The sequence below is a fragment of the Schistocerca gregaria genome, chromosome 2, assembly GCF_023897955.1.
Source record: "Schistocerca gregaria isolate iqSchGreg1 chromosome 2, iqSchGreg1.2, whole genome shotgun sequence".
Taxonomy (NCBI): domain Eukaryota; kingdom Metazoa; phylum Arthropoda; class Insecta; order Orthoptera; family Acrididae; genus Schistocerca; species Schistocerca gregaria.
Genome location: NC_064921.1, coordinates 740,090,688 through 740,109,243, shown reverse-complemented (window position 1 = coordinate 740,109,243; position 18,556 = coordinate 740,090,688). Strand labels below are relative to the sequence as shown.

Sequence of the window (18,556 nt, the reverse complement as noted above, 5' to 3'; positions counted from 1 at the left end):
CTGCAGAAGACTGTGCACTGATATAAAACTTCCTGACATATTAAGTCTGTGTGTTGGACCGAGACTCGAACTCGGCACGTTTCATCAGCAAGTACTGCATCGAAGTGAGCCACAGTGACTAACAATGATGTGTTTGGAGGCGCCCCAACCACCAGAGGGCATACTAACCTGCCTGTCGCCTGCCATACGGCAAGCAGTTTGGCTTATCATTGGTTGCTAGAGTTTTTGGATGCGCTTCTAAGAGATATCATGCTAAATTCTGATAACTGGTATGTTAAATAGTCAAAATCCTGAGCTGGTTGGAGGACTCTGCCCATAATGCTCCAAACGTTCTTAATTGGCCAAGGTAGGCTTTGGCAAGCACAAAGTCAAGCAGGGCAAACTCTCACCGTGTGCAGGTAGGCTTTATCTTGCTGAAATGTAAGCCGACGATGGCTTGCCGTGAAGGGAAAAAAAATTGGGCATATAACACCATTGACGCAGTGCTGTGATGTAAGGATGGCGCAGATTACAAGCAAAGAGATCGTGCCATGAAAAGAAACGACATTCCAGACCTTCACACGTGGTTGTCGGGCTATATGGCAGGCAACAGGCAGACTGGCACGCCCTCCACTGGCTGGTGAATTTCCAGACACATCTTTGCTAGTCACTGGGGCTCAGTTCAGAGCAGGATTCATCACTGAAGACAATTTTACTCCAGTCAATGAGATTACATGCCAAACATGCCTGATGCCATTGCATACAGGTTTATTGGTATGCAAAAGTCAATGGTACTCAGTGCAAGTAGCGCCGTAAGCTCAGCCCCCTTTGTGTGAGCCGCCTGTTAGTGGTCCTTGTGGTCGCACCAGTTGCACATCAGATCATTGACGATGATGAATTTGGGGCTCTGAATACCTCTCTGACGTCTTTCTAGGTCGACCGCTTCCTTATTGATGATCTGTTTGGCCAAGGTTCACCATTCCTGCTAACATCATCGAGTAGTGATATTGTTCCTATCCAAATGTCGAGTGATTTGTTGATTACTCCAATTAGCTCTTACCAATGCTGACATCTCCATCTATTGAAACTTCCTGGCAGATTAAAACTGTGTGCCGGACCGAGACTCGAACTCAGGACCTTTGCCTTTTGCGGGTAAGTTCTCTAGAGCACTTGCCCGCAAAAGGCACAGGTCCCGAGTTCGAGTCTCGGTCCGGCACACAGATTTAATCTGCCAGGAAGTTTCATATCAGCGACACTCTGCTGCAGAGTGAAAATCTCATACTGGAAACATCCCCCAGGCTGTGGCTAAGCCATGTCTCCGCAGTATCCTTTCTTTCAGGAGTGCTAGTTCTGCAAAGTTCGCAGGAGAGCTTCTGTAAAGTTTGGAATGTAGGAGACGAGGCACTGGCAGAAGTAAAGCTATGAGGACGGGGCGTGAATCGTGCTTGGGTAGCTGAGTTGGTAGAGCACTTGTCCATGAAAGGCAAAGGTCCCGAGTTCGAGTCTCGGTCCGGCACACAGTTTTAATCTGCCAGGAAGTTTCATATCAGCGCACACTCCGCTGCAGAGTGAAAATCTCATTCTGGAAACATCCCCCAGGCTGTGGCTAAGCCATGTCTCCGCAATATCATTTCTTTCAGGAGTGCTAGTTCTGCAAGTTTCGCAGAAGACCTTCTGTAAAGTTTGTAAGGCAGGAGACGAGGTACTGGCAGAAATAAAGCTGTGAGGACGGGGCGTGAGTCGTGCTTGGGTAGCTGAGTTGGTAGAGCACTTGCCCGCGAAAGGCAAAGGTCCCGAGTTCGAGTCTCGGTCCGGCACACAGTTTTAATCTTCCAGGGAGTTTCATATCAGCGCACACTCTGCTGCAGAGCGAAAATCTCATTCTATCTGCATCTATTGTTCACGCGCCTATCTGTGGGGCATAGTTACTGTCCAACTGAGGCTACGGAATGAAATTCACAAAGACTTTATGCCCTAGTACCGACATGTTCAAATGTGTGTGAATTCCTAAGAGACCAAACTGCTTAGGTCATTGGTCCCTAGACTTGCACATTACTAAAATAACTATATGCTAAGAACAACACACACACATGCCCGAGGGAGGACTCGAACCTCCAGTGGGAGTGACCACGCAATCCGTGACATGGCGACTCAAACCACACGGCCAATATCGACGTGTCCCCTGTTTACTGTCCTTACTAATGTGTGATGAAATTGCCCTGCAGCTTCACACATTCATCTGTCGGTCGACAAAGTATACAGTTTTGCATTTCCTGTAGATAGCTGTTGTTGTTGTTGTGGTCTTCAGTCCTGAGACTGGTTTGATGCAGCTCTCCATGCTACTCTATCCTGTGCAGGCTTCTTCATTTCCCAGTACCTACTCCAGCCTACATCCTTCTGAATCTGCTTAGTGTATTCATCTCTTGGTCTCCCTCTACGATTTTTACCCTCCACGCGGCCCTCCAGTTCTAAATTGGTGCTCCCTTGATGCCTCAGAACATGTCCTACCAACCGATCCCTTCTTCTGGCCAAATTGTACCACAAACTCTTCTTCTCCCCAATTCTCTTCAATACCTCCTCATTACTTATGTGATCTACCCATCTAATCTTCATCATTCTTCTGCACCACCACATTTCAGATAGTTGTATTAATATCAATTTGTGACCAATACGCATAACTCTTTGTGGCGCTTTTTTTTGTATTAGAGTGCAATTATCACAGCAGTCTGTGTTGTGATTACTGTATGTGTTAGAGTTGGACTTACCATGGCGTAGCAGTGCGCGTTGGGGTTGAAGTCAGATCCTAGGGCGACGAGCGCGCCCGCATCCAGTAGCTGTCTGGCCGGAGGCGGCTGCAGCCGCAACAGCAGTGCTGTCGTGGGCAGCAGGACCGCCCCCGGGGGCTGGCGCGCCGATCCCAGTGCCTCCACCCCCTCTGTGGACACTTCCTCCAGGTGGCTCACTGCCCACGCTCCTATATCCACTGCCAGCTGCCGGCATATGTGGACACAAATGTCACTCCACTGCTGACAGAAGTACAAGAGAAGAGGTCCTATTTCTTGATAGTTAAATTTGTTACTACTAGGGTGAGTTATATGAAAATCATAAAACTGAAAGAATTTAATGACATTCTAAGTGAAGTTACTTATCAAAGAAGTTTGAAATACACTAAATCCGCTACAGATGGAGCAGAGGGTTTACTTCTAGAAGAATGGAGGGGGGCAACACGCTCGAAGTGGACAAGGCTGTGGAATTAAACTGGCCATGTCATTTTCAAAGGTACTATCCCAGTATTCGCCTCCTCCCAGTCAGGGTCGGACCCAGGGGGGGGGGGGGGGGGGGCAATGGGGCCAATTCCCCCCTCCCGTGGTGCGGGGTCGATTTTTTTCCGACTGCTTTAGGGGCTGATTACGTCGGCCTATCTAGTATGTTTTACTTGAAGTCGAAGATGTAAACAATGGCACGCAGTTTGATGTAACAATTCAAAAATAGACCTTGAAGCCTCCTCCATTTAGTGAATAAACTACAGAAGAAACAACTATACTTACGAATGAAATGATAATATTCGCTGAGGCATGAGCGATCTGTGTCCCTTTTTTAGCACTTTCCTTGCAGTGCGTATGTAAGATCTTGTTTCTAGTGGCAATTTGCAAAGGGATGGTACTGATAAATAAGCGATGAACACCGAAGGAATACTTGAAAATATTCTCATTAGTTGCAAATAGTGAGAAGCTTACGGCACTCCCTTTTTTTCTGCAATTGCACGTTTTCGATCTAGATGAACGCTTCTCCCCCATTTTGGCTTTCTTCTCACTTTGATGCGGAATGTGAACAAACATTAATTAGCCAAATGTAATAATGTACACGAAAATAACGTCTGAGGATTCATTCACAATCCATTCTCTCATACAGTAAGAATATAAATGTTGCGGTCAGCAGATTCGAACAGATACTCACGTAATTAACAATATAAGATGATTTCCTGAACATAGTCAAATACCCTATTACAACTTTTCGCAGTCGTATCGTCATTGCTGCGTATAAACACATGCGCGAATTCGATGGCAACATTATGTCATATGAAAGCAATTGGTGAACTAATTTCGAAGATTTAAGAATGGAAACGAACATTAGCATTTTTATACATTATTTTACATTAGCAGACAAACACGGAGTTTTTCAAGTGCACGTGTCATATTTGAAGAATATTTTTTAGGTAATGCACTAAGTTATTTCATTAATCACACTTAACACATAGCGATAGGGGATGTTAATCACGGATTTTGATGAGTCTTACATATGTTGTAGAGAGACCTATCCTGAGTAGCTGGCTAGTAGTTTCTGAGAAAATCAGTGTTGAAGTTTTATGCATACACCCTATACTCGTAACGTTAAGTATCTTTCAATCGAGCATGCGTAGTGTATGGGCTAAGGTTCGCGGCTTTCACTCTGTCGGTGTCGGTTCAAACCTTTCCCTTTTTTTCAATTCCGTCCTACAGAATATCATTAAATAGCAGACGTAATACAAAATTATTCCAAAATAGAGAAATTATTAACTGCTGTGGAAGGATTCCACACACAGACGAAAGTACGCATCCCTAATTTTGACTTCGCTTATGTAATTAATACCAATCAAAGCGTCTGCCAGATCCAATCGACGTACAGTAGAACCACGTGCGAAAACCGACCTGAACAAAATTAGTAATTGCTAGTACACTATATCTGTGTCAGAAAAGATATTCCCTTATGTTTTCTTATGTATGAAAGACTACCCCGGGAAATTTAGCCAGATTGTTCAAAAATAGTTGATGACTTGTCTCATAAATTAAGAAAATGTAATTGTGACCTGTTCGAAATCAGGGAAGTTCATCAAAGAGCCGTGCAAAGAGTTCTTGAAATCTACCATTGTTCTGTACGTGGGATAAGAAAAATATATTTACGTTATTGATTCGTAGGGAGAGCAGAATGATCGGACACTTTATGATCAAACCTTAGTACATGAAAGACAAGCATGCATTTGCACCGTAAAATTTATTCCGCCCAAGTGTGCTCCACTTAGCCAACCGCGTGATGTTTATTTTGACAGGTAGGTTGAAATTTTCCGGAAAAAATTCAAAATGCTCCCAACTTGTTAAATATAAACAGAGAAATCACTTCAAGGGAAGATTCCATAAAAATATATTCTTTAATTCTGCATCAGTTTAGTGCACCTGCTTTCACAGGAATGATCAAATACACGTAGTTTGCATTGAAGTTGGCCGAAGAAAGAACAATCGACTTGAATTTAAGCGAACTGTGTTTTCCGGCATCGCTTCTGAAAAATCTGTGTGTCTGTAAGTTTAGATGACCACTGCAACTTGGGGACATCAGAAACAATTTAATACTTTGAAACAGTTACGTGTGGTGTACGAAGAGTGTACTCTGTTGAATGAGGAATACATTAAACACAGAAGCTGCGTCCATTAACAATAATTAACATGACAAAACACAAGTCGAAATACTGGTTATTCGTCTCAGTACCCAGTAAAACTTAAACTGGAACGATCGCAAACATACTTTTGTGGGGAAGGCAAAAGAAAGACTGCGTTTTATTGTCCGCACGCCAAGAACACGCAACAGGTCTTGTGAAAACACTGCCTACACTACGTTTGTCCGTCCACCGCTATAGTTTTTCCGCTCGTTATGGGATCCTAGACAGGCGTGACTGACGGCGCACGCCAAAAACGTTCCAGGAATAGAAGCACGATTTGCAATGTCACGAAATAGGGGAGAATTTGCAATGTCACGAAATAGGGGAGAGAGAGTCCTAGATTTGATAAGCGAGCTGGGGTGACATTCATGAAAACATAAGCGTTTTTCGTTGCCGTGAGATCTTTGCACGAAATTTCAATTACCAACATGTGTTCTGAATGCAAAACATTATTTCCTCGGGAACTTACAGTAATTCAGGGTTCGTAAGAAAAGATTTAAGTGGCCCTTTTTCCCGCATGCTGTTAAAGAGTACGACGGTAGAGAAATAGTCCGAAGGTGGTTCGATGAACCCTCTGCCAGGCACATAAGTCTGGATTGCAAAGAAGTTCTGTAGATGTAGTCATGTAGATGTAACAACGGAATTATGTTGTAATATGCTACATGTGAGTTACATTTGATTTGAACATCGAAGTTGTTCGCTGACATAAACAACACGTAGGCGCGTTAAATTGATACTGAAATAAAGTGTCATGCATGGACCAATAACAATAAATTAATTACTACTTGCTGTGGTACTGCAGTACCTGCCAGCGTCTTAAAGAGTGGATATCGCATACGACTTTCCTAGCGTATTTATTAGTGGATATTGCAGACGGCTTCGAACAAAATTTGAATGTAGCTTCGTAAAAGTTCCGTGATCAAACGATCTGAGTTGCTGGCGAATACAATTTATCCTCACTAGACATTATACATGAGGTGAAAAGGGTTTTGCCGGGTGCGGTGGCCAGCCGTTCTATGCGCTTCAGTCACGAACCTCGCAGCTGCTTCAGTTGCAGGTTGGAATCCTACCTCAGGCATGGATGTGTGTGATGTCCTTAGGTTAGGTAGGTTTAAGTAGTTCTAGGTTTAGGGGACTGATGACTTAAGCAGTTTGGTCGCACAGTTCTTAAGGCCATTTTTTGATCTTTCGCGTAAATTTTCTTTACATAAACGGCCGTAACTTTGGATTGCGTTGACATAGAAGCTCAGTTTTTTACACCACCAAGGGACCGTATACCGCAGGAAGTGCGAAACATTTCCGCTTATTATGTCTACCCGTACTCGAGGTAAAAGGGTTTTAGGCGTTGGGTAGACAGATAGGCGGTCAAGAAAGTGAGACAAGTAGGGTTCCAATTTTACCGATTTATGTGACGAAATCCTAACAACGAAATTAGCTACGACAGTTACTGAGGAGGAGGGCCGCATTAATAATTCCCCCTACTCTTCATTCAAATGTTCAAGTTACAGTCGATACAAAAATGGCTCTGAGCACTATAGGACTTAACTTCTGAGGTCATCAGTCCCCTAGAACTTGGAACTACTTAAACCTAACTAACGTAAGGACATCACACACATCCATGCCCGAGGCAGGATTCGAACCTGCGACCGTAGCGGTCGCGCGGTTCCAGTCGATGCATCAGCATATTTACTCGTAGCTACGCTATCGATCCAAATCACGTTTACAGGAATGCAAATAAAATCCATTTGCCTATACACATGGTAATTTAGATCCCAGTATTAATGCCACCGCGTTTTAGAAGTGCGACCATTCCCATAGTTAGCAAGCTTAAGAAACATTTCGGCTAATGAACGGTTTCTGGCTGTGGCGAGTGTAATGCAGAATTCAAAACATTGTAGAATACGTTTAGCAGCTATGTCGCCGTTTATTTCCTGGGATGGTGCAGAATTATCCTACTAAATTTACTTGCTAATAACAGTATTTTGTTATTTCGATTAACATCCCGAATGATTGTCACATAAGCGGTGACATAAATGTAGAAAATTCATGTTTTTGAGTCCAGAAAGCTCTATGCTACAGAAACTGCAGATCATTTTGCAATTTTCATTGTGATATTGCCGGCTTATTCGTGTCTGGGGTAATAATAGAGGGCTGTTTACCTGGGTTGTCTGCTAGCGTAGTGAAAGGTCTGGTCTGTTTTCGGTTTTATTCTTGATGGAGGCAGATAGACTATCAGTAAAGCAATTTTAAGAAATTCTCGCGCCCCCAATACGTTTTATTGCTACCTTTATTATGTACTGGCGCCCTATGGATGTCAATATGAAACTCTTGTAGAATTTCATACTTGTTGCTGCCTACTTTTTCCACTTCAGTCAATAACTGAATGATTTTTATCTAAATTTCGTTATGAATCTTCATGCATTGCTAAATTACGACTCTTTCATGGTAGGTCAGCAACGGTAATCCAGTGACTGGTCTAAACGTTGACACAGACCGTTTCGCGGCCGAATGTGCATAATATTTTGCTAATTCGTAACGATCTGGGGTACTTTGTCTTACTAAAACAGTTATGTTATCTCGATAAGCAGAAATTAATTTTTATTAGTACACTTCATACTAATTGGTGTTTCTTCTTTCATTTATATCTTATATTTACGTGTTGTGTTTGACACACTAATCAGTATTAATATACTCTTACACATGATTGAAAACAGTCTGACAAAGTTCCGTTGGTTTTTCAATTTCACGCCTGTGTGTAGTATGTTGGTAGCACTTCGTCGCCTTGCATGTTATGCTGTGTAGCAGACTTTGAAGCTGTGCGGATCAGCATAACGAAAAGGCGACACTCCACACGTCCATAATTGCTACACAGTGGCTCCAGGAACACTCTCCTGAGTTTAAACACTTCCGCTGGCAACCAAACTCCATAGGCATGAATATTATTGAGCATATCTGGGATGCCTTGCAACGTTCTGTTCAGAAGAGATCTCCACCCCGTACACTCTTATAGATTTATGGACAGCCCTCAGGATTCATGGTGTCAATTCCCTCCAACACTACTTCAGATATTAGTCGAGTCCATGTCACGTCGTGTTGCGGCACTTCTGCGTGCTCGCGTGGACCTACACGACATTAGGCAGGTGTACCAGTTTCTTTGGCTCTCTAATATATAATCACTGAAGCCAGCAACTCCATGTACAATTAAATGCAATGTCGGAATTCAATCTTTTGTTGTGATGCATTTTATTTTAAAACAGTGTACAACAACCAGTTTTTCCAAATTCCCCACTGACTTGAGGTAGCTCTGCGCGTTCAGCTGCTAAGCTAGCAATCTTTGGATTCAGGAGGCGAAGTGGTTTGAAAACGATTTTCTGTGGTTTCCCATTGTCAGTTTAGGTAAATACCAGGGTTGGTAGCTTAGTATAGGCCACAACCAATTCCTTCCGAATACCTTTCTTCCCTGGCAGATTCCATTTCCCTTAAAGATGTAGCCCCTTTGGTTAGATGAAAATAGCTGCATCGAAGGCGAGCCGAGTGTCTCTTCGGAGGCTCCCAGCATTAAAAGGCGCATAATAAATAAATAATAATCCAAATTGTCTAAGTTTAGGCTCATGTATTTGTCTGCTGGGACATTCTTTAATGCAGAAAATTATCATTCTTACATTGTAAGAAGTGGTAGATTCATGCTTAAGTAAGAAAATTTGGGAAAGTCTAAGGCTCAATAATTCCTTAGCCTTTGTACTTTCACCACCAAAAATTGTTTTAGCTTCTCTGTTGAACAAAGATATCTTTACTCCAAAATCTGTAACAATCATGGTGTCGCAAAAAGTAAGCGCTCGAGCATTCCTAATCACTTCTTGAGCTTAAATCAAAACTGAAAAAGAAGATTGTAAAATGACCTGGGAGGGTGAAGGAAGATTGGAGCATGACTGCTTCTTAGTGATTTGCCAAAACACAGCAATCCTACATAACGAGATCATATCTCCTCTACGTGAAAACTCCTAGATCATTGTCGAATAAAAAATGGCTCTGAGCACTATGGGACTTAACATCGGAGGTCATCAGTTTCCTAGAACTTAGAACTACTTAAACCAAACTAACCTAAGGACATCACACACATCCATGCCCGAGGCAGGATTCGAACCTGCGACCGTAGATGTCGCGCGGTTCCAGACTGAAGCGCCTAGAACCGCTCAGCCACAACGGCCATTATCGAATAAAACGGTTTATCGTCCTTTAGGGAAATTTTCAGAATCAATGAAAAACATGTCTTTTTAAGGTCCTCTTTAACGAATTCCTCCCACCCTTCTTCTTTGACAAAATCTTGGCCACGTTCTTGAATGTCACGAGTGTAAGCCAGGAGTTTGGTATTTCTCAGAGAGAGAGAGCACTGTTTCACTTGTACGGGCTCTGCGAAGTGCAAAGTGGCACTGGAAGTCGTAAAACGGCGCATGATGTATAGGGTCACTGACCACGGATAGTAAGCAAGGGGACGAGACAAATTAATCTTCAAAAAAGGCTAGTTTCCACAGCTGGCATTTACATATTTGGTGATTTATGTTTTAGAAGCATAGAAATAAAATAAAAAAATACAAAACAACTTTAATTGAAAAGAAGAAGGAGTCAAGTTTGACAAGTAGCGGGCTACAGCAGTGAATAAAGCAAACGATGCTAACTTGTATGCAGTACAAGCTTCATACCCTCAGACTTCAAGAAGAATATAATAATTGCAATCCCAAAGAAAGCACGTGTTGACAGAAGTGAAATTAATAAGTCACAGCTGCAAAATACTCACACGAATTCTTTACAAACGAATGGAAAAACTGGTAGAAGCCGACATCTGGGAAGTTCAGTTTGGATTACGTAGAAATGTTGGAACACGTGAGGCAATACTGACCCTACGACTTATCTTAGAAAATGGATTAAGGTAAGGCAAACCTACATTTCTAGCATTTGTAGACTTATAGAACACTTTTGACAATGTTGACTGGAATACTATTTTTCAAATTCTGAAGGTGGCAGGGGTAAAATACAGGGAGCGAAAGGCTATTTACAATTTGTACAGAAACCAGATGGCAGTTATAAGAGTCGAGGGGCATGAAAGGGAAGGAGCGGTTGGGAAGGGAGTGAGACAGGGTTGTAGTCTCTCCCAGATATTATTCAATCTGTATATTGAGCAAGCTGTAAAGGAAACAAAAGAAAAATTCGGGGAAGGTATTAAAATCCATGGAGAAGAAATAAAAACTTTGAGGTTCGCCGATGACATTGTAATTCTGTCAGAGACGGCAAAGGACTCGGAAGAGCAGTTGAACGGAATGGACAGTGTCTTGAAAGGAGGATATAAGATGAACATCAACAAAAGGAAGACGAGGATAATGGAATGTTGTCAAATTAAGTCGGGTGATGCTGAGGGAATTAGATTAGGAAATGAGACACTTAAAGTAGTAAAGGAGTTTTGTTATTTGGGGAGCAAAATAACTGATGATGGTAGAAGTAGAGAAGATATAAAATGTAGACTGGCAATGGCAAGGAAAACGTTTCTGAAGAAGAGAAATTTGTTAACATCGAGTATAGATTTAAGTGTCAGGTAGACGTTTCTGGATGTATTTGTATGGAGTGTAGCCATGTATGGAAGTGAAACATGGACGATAAATAGTTTGGGCAAAAAGAGAATAGAAGCTTTCGAAATGTGGTGCTACAGAATAATGCTGAAGATTAGATGGGTAGATAACTAATGAGAAGGTATTGAATAGAACTGGAGAGAAGAGGAGTTTGTGGCACAACGAGACAAGAAGAAGGGATCGGTTGGTAGGACATGTTCTGAGGCATCAAGGGATCACCAATTTAGTATTGGAGGGCAGCGTGGAGGGTAAAAATCGTAGAGGGAGACTAAGAGATGAATACACTAAGCAGATTCAGAAGGATGTAAGTTGCAGAAGACGCTTGCACAGGATAGAGTAGTGTGGAGAGCTGCATCAAACCAGTCTCAGGACTGAAGACCACAACAACAAAAACAACAACAACAACAACAACAGCGCGGTCTTAGGTCGGCCACTTGGCAGCAGCGAGATGTCATCACGACCAGGTCATGGTCTTTAGAAGACAAAATGTTAGATACGGAAACATGCCTTACACCACAACCCATAAATAGAAATTACGAGACTAATGTTCTTTCCTTTGTCGTTCTTGTAAAACAGTGAGGTGAGAAAAGGCATAGGATACCTCCTAATAACGTGTCGGACCTCCTTTCGCCGAGCGTAGTGCAGCAACACGACGTGACACGGATTTAAAAAGTCGTTGGATGTTCCCAGCAGAAATATTGAGCCATTCTGCCTCTACAGCCATCCAGAACTGTGAAAGTGCTGTCGGTGCAGGATTTTGTGTAGGAACTGACCTCTCGATTAAGTCCCATTGGTGTTCTCTGGGATTCACCCCGAACGACTGAGGTGGCCAAATCATTCACTCTAATAGTCCAGAATGTTCTTCAAACCAATCGCCAGCAACTGTGGCCCGGTGACAAGGCGTATTGTCATTCATAAAAATTCGTTGTTTGGGAACATGAAGTCCATGAATGGCTGCAAATGGGATCCATACATGACCATTTGCAGTCCACGCGTTGTCTGTGATGAGAGGTAATGTCTGAAATTTGGTATTCTCGACACTCTTTTGGCACTGTGGATCGTGGAATATTGAATTCCCTAACGATCTCCGAAGGACCATTGCACATAAACGCAGTCCACACCATTATGGAGCCACCACCAGCTTGCACAGTGCCTTGTTGACAACTTGGGTCCTTGGCAGCATGGGATCTGCGCCTCACTCAAATCCTACCATCAGCTCTTACCAACTGAAACCGGGGCTCATCTGACCAGGCCACGGTTTTCCAGTCGTCTAGGGTGCAACCTGAATGATCACGAGCCCAGAAGAGGCGCTGCAGGCCATATCGTACCTTTTAGTAAAGGCACTCGCATTGGTCGTCTGCTGCTATAGCCAGGTAATAACATATTTAGCCGTACTGTTCTAACAGATACGTTTGTCGTCCCACACTGATTTCTGCGGTTGTTTCATGCAGTGTTGCTTGTCTGTTAACATTGACAACTCTATGCAATCGTTACTGATGTCAGTCGTTAAGTGAAGACCGTCAGCCAGTGTGTTGTCTGTGAAGAGAGGTAATGTCTGAAATTTGGTATTTTTGACCCACTTTTGGGCATTGTGGATCGTGGAATATTGGATTTCCAAACGATTTCCGAAACGGGGTGTCCCATGTGTCTGGCTCCAACTTCCATTCCGCGTTCAACGTCTGTTAATTCCCGTCGTGCGGCCATAATCACACCACAAAGCTTTTCACATGAATGACCTGAGTATAAACGAAAGCTCCGCCAATGCAATGCCCTTTTATACCTTGTGTACACGATACTACCACCATCTATATACACTCCTGGAAATTGAAATAAGAACACCATGAATTCATTGTCCCAGGAAGGGGAAACTTTATTGACACATTCCTGGGGTCAGATACATCACATGATCACACTGACAGAACCACAGGCACATAGACACAGGCAACAGAACATGCACAATGTCGGCACTAGTACAGTGTATATCCACCTTTCGCAGCAATGCAGGCTGCTATTCTCCCATGGAGACGATCGTAGAGATGCTGGATGTAGTCCTGTGGAACGGCTTGCCATGCCATTTCCACCTGGCGCCTCAGTTGGACCAGCGTTCGTGCTGGACGTGCAGACCGCGTGAGACGACGCTTCATCCAGTCCCAAACATGCTCAATGGGGGACAGATCCGGAGATCTTGCTGGCCAGGGTAGTTGACTTACACCTTCTAGAGCACGTTGAGTGGCACGGGATACATGCGGACGTGCATTGTCCTGTTGGGACAGCAAGTTCCCTTGCCGGTCTAGGAATGGTAGAACGATTGGTTCGATGACGGTTTGGATGTACCGTGCACTATTCAGTGTCCCCTTGACGATCACCAGAGGTGTACGGCCAGTGTAGGAGATCGCTCCCCACACCATGATGCCGGGTGTTGGCCCTGTGTGCCTCGGTCGTATGCAGTCCTGATTGTGGCGCTCACCTGCACGGCGCCAAACACGCATACGACCATCATTGGCACCAAGGCAGAGCCGGCCGCGGTGGTCTCGCGGTTCTAGGCGCGCAGTCCGGAACCGTGCGACTGCTACGGTCGCAGGTTCGAATCCTGCCTCGGGCATGGATGTGTGTGATGTCCTTAGGTTAGTTAGGTTTAAGTAGTTCTAAGTTCTAGGGGACTAATGACCACAGCAGTTGAGTCCCATAGTGCTCAGAGCCATTTTGAACCAAGGCAGAAGCGACTCTCATCGCTGAAGACGACACGTCTCCATTCGTCCCTCCATTCACGCCTGTCGCGACACCACCGGAGGCGGGCTGCACGATGTTGGGGCGTGAGCGGAAGACGGCCTAACGGTGTGCGGGACCGTAGCCCAGCTTCATGGAGACGGTTGCGAATGGTCCTCGCTGATACCCCAGGAGCAACAGTGTCTCTAATTTGCTGGCAAGTGGCGGTGCGGTCTCCTACGGCACTGCGTAGGATCCTACGGTCTTGGCGTGCATCCGTGCGTCGCTGCGGTCCGGTCCCAGGTCGACGGGCACGTGCACCTTCCGCCGATCACTGGCGACAACATCGATGTACTGTGGAGACCTCACGCTCCACGTGTTGAGCAATTCGGCGGTACGTCCACCCGGCCTCCCGCATGCCCACTATACGCCCTAACTCAAAGTCCGTCAACTGCACATACGGTTCACGTCCACGCTGTCGCGGCATGCTACCAGTGTTAAAGACTGCGATGGAGCTCCGTATGCTACGGCAAACTGGCTGACACTGACGGCGGCGGTGCACAAATGCTGCGCAGCTAGCGCCATTCGACAGCCAACACCGCGGTACCTGGTGTGTCCGCTGTGCCGTGCGTGTGATCATTGCTTGTACAGCCCTCTCGCAGTGTCCGGAGCAAGTATGGTGGGTCTGACACACCGGTGTCAATGTGTTGTTTTTTCCATTTCCAGGAGTGTATGTGTGTATCGCTATTCCATGACTTTTTCACTTCAGTGTAATTATTCCGTTTGCTGAACGGCCTGGTGTGTCTTTCAGTGGGACGCTATTTCGGGGACTTGTGTGTCCCCAGAAACCTTACCAACGAAAGGGACCTCAAGTTTAAGTCACATGTCGTTCATTGCAAACTTCACATCACTGAGAACTGAAGGCCCAGGATGCAATCCTGCGAAATTTCATTTTCCAAACAGGCGCTTTATCATCAGACCACTGGGCCCAACAGATTCATTCTTATATGCTTTAATAGTTTTGATTCAGTTATTCTCTCAATCTGGTAGAACTTATGGACCACCCTGTATACTGAACCAGTGTAGCGCTAGTGGTTATTATGACATTAGACAGAGCACATTAATGAACTGCGTCGGTGACCACACCTGTGCACAGCCCATCGGGTTGAGCTCATCGCCGTGGAAGTTGGGACGCATGCCGGCCTCTTTGCCCTTCTCTAGGATGGTCCTCGCCTGGTCGGTACTGAAGACGCCTTTCTCGCAGAAGACATCGATGTTTTCAACAGCCAGCTCCCCTGCGTCCACCAGTTTCTTGATCGACGGTATTTGCTGCTCCACGATGTCACGCACTGCCTCTTCCGCAGTCTTCCCTCTGCGTAGTGGATAATAAAAAAGAAAAAGAGAAGAAAAGGTTGAAAAGGTGGGAAGAAATTGTGAATAAAAAGGGGGTTTTAAAATAGTAAATGACCGTGAAAAAGGGAAAGAATGAAATGCAAATCAGACTTCGTATTACAGAAAAGCTATCGGACTTCGTGATTCGGAAAAGCTATTGTTGGGGTGGTCCTTGTGGCGTTTTTGAGCAAAAGTTAAACCAATTTCCACTACAAAAATTATTGAAAAAGAACAGAGAATAACAAATGTAAATAACAGCGGGAAATGGCGTAGATAAGAGTTCATTCTTTACCATGTTAACATGTCTTCTTTCGTGCAGCATCCAGGTCTTCAAAAAAAATCTCCTACTTCACTTCTGCGTGAAAAGTCTGCTCCGAAATCTTGCAATAAGTTTCATTGTCAAGGAATTTCTAATCTACATTAAACCGTCTTCATATTAAATACAATTTATTTTACGTTGCTTCCCTCCTCCAAATGTCATAACAACTTCCACAATACGCCTACACATTAATAAGTTTTTTTTCGTCTTCATCAGATCACGTCTGCATTAAGCTTCCGCTCTCGAGAGACAATAGACGGATAGAAAAAAAAAGAGTTACAATTTCAGTATTTTCTCTGCCGTCGAGCGCTCATACCGCTGCCACAGTATAATTTATGTCTGAGGGAACGAGTGTAGCGCGGCGAAATTCAAAGTCTCGCTACATCTGCGAAAACTTAAAACCTTTACTATTCGGAAAGTAAGGTCCGATCGGTCGCAATGGAAACCACAGTGGAAATCAAAAGTGTTTTATTTGCAGCAGTTTCCTCCACCTATCACCTGCTTCTCTACATAGTCGCCGCTCCGACTTAAGAGAAGGAGGAGGAGGAGATTAGTGTTTAACATCCCGTCGACAACGAGGTCATTAGAGGCGGAGCGTAAGCTCGGGTGAGGGAAGGATGGGGAAGGAAATCGGTCGTGCCCTTTCAAAGGAAACATCCCGGCATTTGCCTGAAGCGATTTAGGGAAGTCACGGAAAACCTAAGTCAGGATGGCCGGAGACGGGATTGAACCGTCGTCCTCCCGAATCCGACTTAAGACATGTATCGTAGCGTTGTATTAACGTTCTAATATCCTCGTCATAGAAGGCAGCTGTCTTTCTACCAGTTCACTACTCTGGTCTGCAGCTCGTTGCCTGTGCCAGAATGTTGTTTTCACAGCCAGCGGTTAATGTGAGCGGAGCTGGGCATCAGAGGGAGCCATCTCCGGGCCGGAAGGTGGATGATCAAACACTCCCCATCGTAAACGCTGCAGTTGCGTCCTCGTTGAACCTGCAGTGTGCTGCTGAGAATTGTTATGAGGAAGGAAATGCGTGATAGGTACGTTATACGGGCTTGCATGAAATCAGGCGCAATCTCGCAGTGAGCACCCATACTTGGCGGAAGACGCTATTTTTTAGGCATCTTTATATATATTCACTGTGGGCTCAGATCTGAGAAGAGCGACGTGTCGCGATCGACAGGCTTACTGGAGACACTGCCCATCACATGTATACAGAGCTTCATCGCATTTTCACTGTCGTTTCCATTTCGTGGCCTATCGGCCGTTGTATACCGCTAATTTCGTGAGGCATCCAATATCGATACAATACAACTAACACAAAGCTACGAAAATATTCCATAGACGACGTTGATGTCAGCATATTAAGCCTACGAGATTTTACCAAAGCATTTTACATTGTCAGTTCTGAGATACAGAAATGAGACAGCTAAAATTTTCTGGTTGTGTGCAGAAGTTATCTGAGTGCTACTTTTGAAAATGAAAGCAATGTGTTGTGTGTGAGAAAGAAAAATCTAATTGGAAGCGTGTTCTCCCAGGACAGGCGTCATTCCTTTGTGTATTGTCGTGACTGTATGTTGACAACTCCTCCTAAAAATACCGTGCCTACAACGATGATCTGAAGCTTTCCTGAAGATATTAATACTACCATGGTCCACCACAATGAAGGCCAGTTTTCAGCGATCAGATGAGCAAAAAAGGTGAGCCTAAACGTGAAGAAGTACCACGTAATTTTAATATCTCATCAGGAGTTAATCAGTCAAGAATTTGCGAACATTTTCTTCCTGTTCTTTGGGAAAATACCCCAATTAATAATCAGCAAACGATGGATATTCTGAGTGTAACTTCTTACGAGCTCCTCAGCTAGGCAGAAAAATATGTTGCCATGAGCACGAGGACTTCTACTTGCCTCTATGTTTTTCAACTACGTCGAAATACCGATCCACAAGATGTGGAACGGAAGCTTGTGCATTTATAGCTTCCAACAAATCGGCACAACTGCGACGTAATGCAACACTGTGCTAGAACTGAAAACATTCGCCTCTTTCATCATATTACAGTTTCATACACATTGGCAACATATTTCGTTGTTTATATAAGTACACATTTAAACTATCATTTGTAGTCACTCCACTTTGAGTTGAGGAGAAATAGACTCTACCCTAGTGTTTCTTCAGGGGAGAGTGTATCACGAACCGAGCATCACTAGCATCTAATTCCATAAATGAGCAGCATGACATGGTTATCAGTCACAATTGTCACCGTGGCCGAACAGAACTCCTACGCTGCCTGTGGAACTATGTTTCACACTGTATAGGCTATAAAGGCTTCTTTCATATGAACTACTTTCTTGTCTGAATTTACTACTCATGGTAGGTGTATCTGACATGCCAGTGTGTAAATCACCTGAAAACCAAGTCACGAGTGTGTCAGTTACGTTAATAATCAATTTATTACGGACAACTGAAACGGCATAGTACTGCAGATGCGTGCATATCAAGAGGAGAATATGCTAGTAGACGCAGAAAACATAGTGTATCACAATAAGGTAATTTTGGAACTATTTTATATTCCACGCGGTCTTTAAGCAATCAGTGGATGCAAACAGATACATCTATATGTAAAGAAATTCACTGAAACAATCTGCTCTTTCTATCACACAAGCAGAGCAAGGTAGAGGAAAATGACGAGGATGGTTGGAGACGAGTGGTCGGAAGTGACCACTTAGTAATATTAAGAAAAATGCAATTTAAAGCTCAAAACTGTGATCACTTAACCATTCTCACAAAGTTTCGAAATTTCTTACAGGCCTCTAGCTGGAATGTGTTAACCAACGTTCCATATAATGCAATAGTATCTTCACGGGTTTATTTTCACATAGTAGCCCAGTCAAAGAAGACCAAAAAGGGTAGAATAGGGGAGAAATTGCTGTAGCCGCAAATTTTTGAACTGCAGCAGGAGGGAATGCCATGAACAACATATTTAAAATCCCAATCTCTGGGTATGAGAGTGCGGATGTTTTCCCTGAATAACTCGAAAAACACATGTTCTAGCGAAAATATTTCCAAGTAC

General features: G+C 44.0%; 1 protein-coding gene across 2 annotated transcripts in view; it reads right to left on the bottom strand.

The window, feature by feature from the left end:
* The window catches only part of LOC126334905 (probable imidazolonepropionase), a 149,508-nt gene that overhangs the window by 39,826 nt on the left and 91,126 nt on the right, over positions 1 to 18,556 (bottom strand). For both annotated transcript variants that reach the window (XM_049997616.1, XM_049997615.1), the window contains exons 6-7: positions 14,923 to 15,148; positions 2,745 to 2,969 (exon numbers count right to left, since the gene is read on the bottom strand). In XM_049997616.1, coding sequence (XP_049853573.1) covers positions 2,745 to 2,969; positions 14,923 to 15,148 — 451 coding nt within the window. The remainder of the gene's footprint in view (positions 1 to 2,744; positions 2,970 to 14,922; positions 15,149 to 18,556) is intronic.